The sequence below is a fragment of the Arvicanthis niloticus genome, chromosome 27 (assembly GCF_011762505.2).
Source record: "Arvicanthis niloticus isolate mArvNil1 chromosome 27, mArvNil1.pat.X, whole genome shotgun sequence".
NCBI lineage: Eukaryota > Metazoa > Chordata > Mammalia > Rodentia > Muridae > Arvicanthis > Arvicanthis niloticus.
The window spans coordinates 1,280,711-1,286,645 of NC_133435.1; the positions used below are offsets into that span (position 1 = coordinate 1,280,711).

The 5,935-nt window shown below is 38.5% G+C and overlaps 1 protein-coding gene across 1 annotated transcript; it reads right to left on the reverse strand.

Moving 5' to 3' along the window:
• Positions 1–3,722: 3,722 nt before the first annotated feature.
• Positions 3,723–5,027, reverse strand: LOC143439558 (methyl-CpG-binding domain protein 3-like 2B). Its single transcript, XM_076925915.1, has 2 exons — positions 4,983–5,027; positions 3,723–4,364 (listed from the first exon to the last, which is right to left on the reverse strand). The coding sequence occupies exons 1-2, from the start codon at positions 5,025–5,027 to the stop codon at positions 3,723–3,725; spliced, it is 687 nt and encodes a 228-aa protein (XP_076782030.1).
• Between the last annotated feature and the right edge of the window lie 908 nt (positions 5,028–5,935).

Consider the following 5,935-nt stretch of genomic DNA (forward strand, 5'->3'; position numbering starts at 1 on the left):
AACTTAAGGACTAGCCTAACTCTCTAGGTTCCTAGAGTTAAAGCTTGTACCACACAAGTAGCAACCTAATGGGACTAAAGAGACTCTTGGTTGGCCTGGATATCTTATCTTGTACAAAGAGTCTTTTACTTGACTACAGAGAAGGAAGCCTTTGATATTCACATGACCCAACAGTATGTACTATAAGATTCTTTCCCTATGTTTGATTATGATAAATAAGTGTAGCACACAATCATATCCTGAATTCTTTTAATTTATTTGAAATGGGTCTGATAGAAATTACAGAATTCTGAAGTGACAGTTTGTCTTCAGATGCAATGCTTTATTTTTTTTTTAATTTGGAGAGTTATAACAGACAATGTGACAGAATCCCTAGGAGAGAAACTTCAGGTTAGGAGGAGTAGATTTCTTAATCTTACAGGTTTATGGGGTGAGGTTTCATACTATGTGTCAGCCTGGGTACTCAGAGTCAGGCAGGAAAAAGTAAGATAAGACTAAATTTATTCTTTGGTCTGACTATCAGTGGACTCGATTTACCTACTGATACAAGAAGAAAAGAGAGGGGCAAGACTACAGCAGATATTTAAGGAGAGTTCGAACCACTACAGACTAGGGATGGAGTAATCCCTTCTCAAAACCCATAGAACTGGTAAGGAACTACCCACAAGGCACCCTTAGAACCTGTTATAAGAGGTACACAGCATACCTATTTCTTGCCATTTTTCTTATTCACTATTTGACACACTATAATCATGTTTACTCCAGTCACCATAGCAGCAAATATTCCAAAGATCTTTAAGTCCAAAAAATTTCTGCCTTCTTCCAAACCTATTCTATTAGGTTACTGAGAGACCAACCCTACTCCATCTTGGGACCAGCCTCCATCTGAACAGAAAATAAGCCTGAAAATTTGACCTTCAGCTGAACCCAAGCTACATGAAAGGACCAGGAAGGACCCTGGGGCTTGTCCTTGGCCAGTTACTCCCTAGCTACTTCCTAGCCCCAGTCAATCAAAGATTAGCCTGATTCTTTCAGATGTACTTTCAAACCATTTGTGATTGTTAGTAGTTTTGCTTCAAAGTGCACACCTGTTTGCCTAAGCCCCCTTACTTGCTTGCCATTCTCTTTATATACTGATGAGGGCTGGAGGTTGCTAACCTTCCTGTGTTGCTTTTTCAGGGTTGGCAGAGTGCAAGTTTGAGCTTTTAATAAAGAAAACCTTATGTGATTACATCAGAGTTGGCTCTTTGGTGGTCTTTTCAGGCTTGCAAAAATGCACAACATTACTACTGTAACAAATATATATATGTATTTTAAAATGGTTCAGGGAGAATGTAAGTCGTTAGAGCATTTTCAGAAGTTCAAACATATAATTAGATCTCTATTGTTCCTGACCTGTGGTGTGACAAAGCATCATAGGAGCAGTGTATGATCACTGACAGCTGTGTCCAACCTATGGACCAAGGGCAATATGCAAGCACATGTAGCTGAGAAAAACTATGAATTCAGTCCATCATAAAATTCCAAAGTTACTTAAAATACTTTCTAATGCATTTACAAAACTCAGTTGCAGTTCTTAAATAAGAGCTGTGTAAAAAATAACATCCCAATGTCAAAAGGTTGGGAATATATTGTATAGGTAAGAGAGGATCACTTAGTGAAGCTTAGGAGTCAGAGGTTAAGAGATAGGACCTATTATCAAGATGTAATCTTCAAGCCTAGCAGCAGTGAAACTTGCCTTTAACCCCAGCACTTGGGAGGCAGAGGTAGGTAGATCTCTAACTTCCAGGACAGCCTGGTCTACAAAGTGAGTTCCAGGACAGCCAGGGCTACACAGAGAAATGCTCTCAAAATAAAAATCCAAGCCAAGCCAAGCCAAGCCAAGCCAAAAAAAAAAAAAAAAAAAAAAAAAAAAAAAAAAAAAAAATGTAATGTTCAAAATAAACCTCTAGCAGTCTACTTCTATTCAGATAGATTTTGAATGCATTCATGCATTCATCCATTGATTAGGACAAAGTCTCCAGGATCTAATGAACTTTGGAAATGACTTCATGGGCATCCAAGAATTGTTTCAGAAGTGTTTTTTGTTTTTGTTTTTTTTTTACTTCTATCAAAATGCCTTATAGTTCACTGTCTAAACAAATTAACCACGAATAAGCACTGCATTACATCTACATGGCTATTTTCCCTTCCTGGTTATTCAAACTCTCCTCCTTGGGACACTGTGCTGTTCCATTGGACTCTGATTCATCACATTAAACAATTCATTTATATCTAGGAAGATATAGCTGAAGTGGGGATGAAGGCATTGGCCCTGATATCAAGGTGTGTCACTGAAAAACGTCTTCTTGATACTTAAGCCTCAAAAACATGTTTTGTGAACCCTAGACTTTATTGCTATATAGAATCATAAATGTAATGGGAACTTAAAAGATGAAGTGGAACTGACTGGAGGGAAAAGATCTGTAGAACAAGAAGCATAGTGTGGTAGTAGGGAATAAGGAAACATGTCAAAGTGCATTATTGGGTTTTGGAGTCAGGTATTTCTCTCCTAGGACCAGCTTGGCAGATCACATTGGCCACAAACTCACAGGGATCTACCTGCCACTGCTGGGATCAAAGGTGTGTGCTACCACACACAGCTGTTATGGTCTTGCATGCAAATAACCTTATTTAATTCTTATGTAATTCATGAAAAATGAATTTGTTTTTAAAATTAGCTATAGGACATGAAGGAGTAGCTCATGATAGAGAGAGCTAGTATGATATTAAACTACTATCACTGAAAAGATTCTCTGGACTTGAATTTAAAATGGCAACCTTTATTGATCATTTAGGATTGCAACAGAGAGTTCCACAAAAACAAACAAGCCCCAAGACAATGGCATAGGAAGCTGCAGCACATGGGTCACCAACCAGGCTATAGCAGAACCATCAAATTCAAGGCCTACCTGGCTCACATAGTGAGACTCCTATAATGACCAAACTTTTAAAAATTGTAACCTGAAATTGAACAATTTTGACTAAAGAACTCTTCTTCCAGTAAAACTAATATGAAAGGATGGATCTCCTTGTTAAATCATAGAGACAGCTGTACAGAGGGGGTTAGCATACTTGCTGGTTCTTCTCTCCCTTCACAGGCCTGAGGCAACCAGAGGTCCAGTCTTAAACACCTAGCAAGCAGCAGTTCCATGGTAGGGAGCAACAGAAGATCAAATTCAAGGCCTCAAGGCCACAAATCCTGCTTAGCCTAAGTTAAGCTTTTGTAACCACCTAGTAGCTTCACAAAGCTAGCTGCCAGATACATAGACTCTTCTCATCTAAGTTCTATAAAATAAGGTGTTCCCTTTGCTATGTGGGTTGCTATCCCAGAGTTTTACTGTGGATCACAACTGACCAAAAGTTAGTTGCACATGAATTCTCTTACATCCTTTTCTATCCAAACTGGAAACACTTTTATTTAAAACACTATTGATTACATTTTATGCCTTGCCAAAAGCTTAAAAGGGAATGACTTGAGTACATTAAATTTGTTACCTAAAGAAATACAAGTAACATACATGCTGGGTGATGGTGGCACTTGTCCTAAAACTCAACACCATGGAGGCAGAGACATGATTCCAGAACAACCAGGATTACATCTGGAAACCCTGTCTTGAAAAACCAAAACAAACAAACAAAAAAATGTTTCTTCAAGAACTTTCAGAGGCCACAACAGGTCTCTATCTTTGTTCCTTCATGTTCTCAGCCTGTCTGGCAAGCCTGTCTGCCTCCAAGGCCTCTGCCAGTCTCTTCCTGGCTTTCTTTACCTTCCAGGTCTGTTTCACAATGTCTGAAGTTGTTACTTTTTCTATGCAGTAAGATGGTAACAGATGAAGAGGCAATGGCAGTGTTACCCCTTGACTGGAGAAAGATGGTGACACCTGAAGATCTACTTGCTCAGTGTTTTCCAAGCATGGGGGTTGGACAGAGGTGCCTTCTCCAGGATTGAGCTGATCTGCAACACTGCTTTGGTCATTGGCTTTATCCTGCATTCCCTGTGCAATCCTTTCTATAGGGTTTGTAAGCTTCAATGGAAATGAAGCTTCACTGTCTTCAGCTTTATGTTTCTGCAGTCTCTTTAATGCACAGAGCTGCTGGGGTTTCTTCAGCTTTTCTTCGTCTTTCCTGTACCTGGTCTTATTCTCAGGGTGTGAAGTTATTACAGTCACAGGACGTGGGAAGATGCAACTAGTCAACCTCACAGGATCTTTGGGAGCAGCACCAGATCTGTGTTTGGCCTTGGTCTTTATCTTGATCTGGGCAAGCAGGTTCTCTCTTCTCTTCTGTAATTTATAGGGTAACATACTTCTTGTGAGTCTTCCCTTTGAAAACAAAGTGAAGTTTAAACACAGGATGAAATATACTACATGTTTATGGAGACTTCTTTTTTTAGTTTATGGATCTTCTAGCATCCCTTTTCTCTGAATAAATAGGTCTCAAATCACAGCATGGGCTAGCTCCTTAAGACTGCTGCAATAAGCACTCTATTTACCAGGCTTTTAGGACATCTAGCTCATGTGACTATCAAGTATCAAAAATAGGAAGTTGAGGGTCTTTATCAAATGAGTTACATAGATTCCCTCCATCTTCCTTGAAGGATGCTACTCTTTTTTTTTTGTTCATTGTGTGCTGATGCTCCAAACCTACCTAGGTGACTCACTGGCATCACTAGTGCAGGAATACATTAAGTTTGTACAAGAACACTAGATGTTCATACAAAGATAAAAGTCATCCAACAATGAATTTCACAGAGCAAAGCCTGGTCATTATGGTCTTTTGAAGTACATTTCTTCCACCAAATACTAACAAGTAGTTAATAGCTGTCCACAGGACACCAACTTATGTCAAGTAAAACAATGCACTAAATTAAGGAGGTTTAAATACAAAGAAAACAAAAACAAGGGTGGATATTCCACAATCAATGTGAACTGTGTACTCACTATGAAAGGCTGGCTTGAGACTGAGCTTCCCGAAGGCCCCTCCATGGTTGTATAGTTTGTCCTAAAGACTCAATGTCAGAGATGCGGACAAGGCTTGAGTTGCTGGAAATGGCAATGTCTGTCTCTCACCTAATCCTTTTTTTAATAAATAAAAGAAAGAGATAAGCAAATTATCATATAATCTAACCCACAGATAAACCAATGAGTATAAAACTCTCAGGGAGTGAATCATTTAATACATATTCCAAACCATGCATAAACTGGGCAGTAGAGTTTACTTATGTGGATAAAATGATCAATTGGCAATCCATGGAAGATCCTCTCTCATACCCATGAAATTTGATAATATTAAGTCTTTAACCAAAAGCAAAAATATTATTGATACTGTTAATAGAGAAATAAACTTTTAAATGAGGTGACAGTAGTCTCTTTAAAAAGCTGTTTATAAGCCAGGCATGATGCATTCACCTTTAATCCCCAAAACTTGGGAGGTAGGAGCTAGTGTGCCTCTGAGTTTGAGGACAGCCTGCTCAACTGAGCTATTTCAAGGACATCCAAAATGATTACACAGAGAAACCCTGTCTCCAAAACAAAAACAAAACAAAAAACCACAAAAAAAAATTGTCTATAAAGAATGAATATTTTGATCTATGCATACAGAACAAAGACACAACTAATCTACCCAGCATAAACATCATCTCACCAAAGTTTTTGTATCAATATTATATATCATCCATTTTTTTCTCTATGGTTTAACAGCTCCAAATACATTCTAAAAGAAGAAATAAATGTGTCTGTATAGACATATAGTTTAAGATACTTTCTTGCTGTGGAGCTTAGACTAGCCTAGAACTCACAGGACCTCCTGCTTCTGTCATCCCAGTGTGGGGATTAAAGGTGTGCATGGCCATACCAAGTGATCACTTTTGTGCAGGATAAAGTTAGAAAATATT

Bases quoted from the DNA above. Each gene is read 5' to 3' on its own strand.
- LOC143439558 (XM_076925915.1), bottom strand. From the start codon at position 5,027: ATGGAGGGGCCTTCGGGAAGCTCAGTCTCAAGCCAGCCTTTCATA. The intron at 4,365-4,982 runs GTGAGTACACAG...TTGTTTTCAAAG, and splicing joins TCTCAAGCCAGCCTTTCATA to GGAAGACTCACAAGAAGTAT.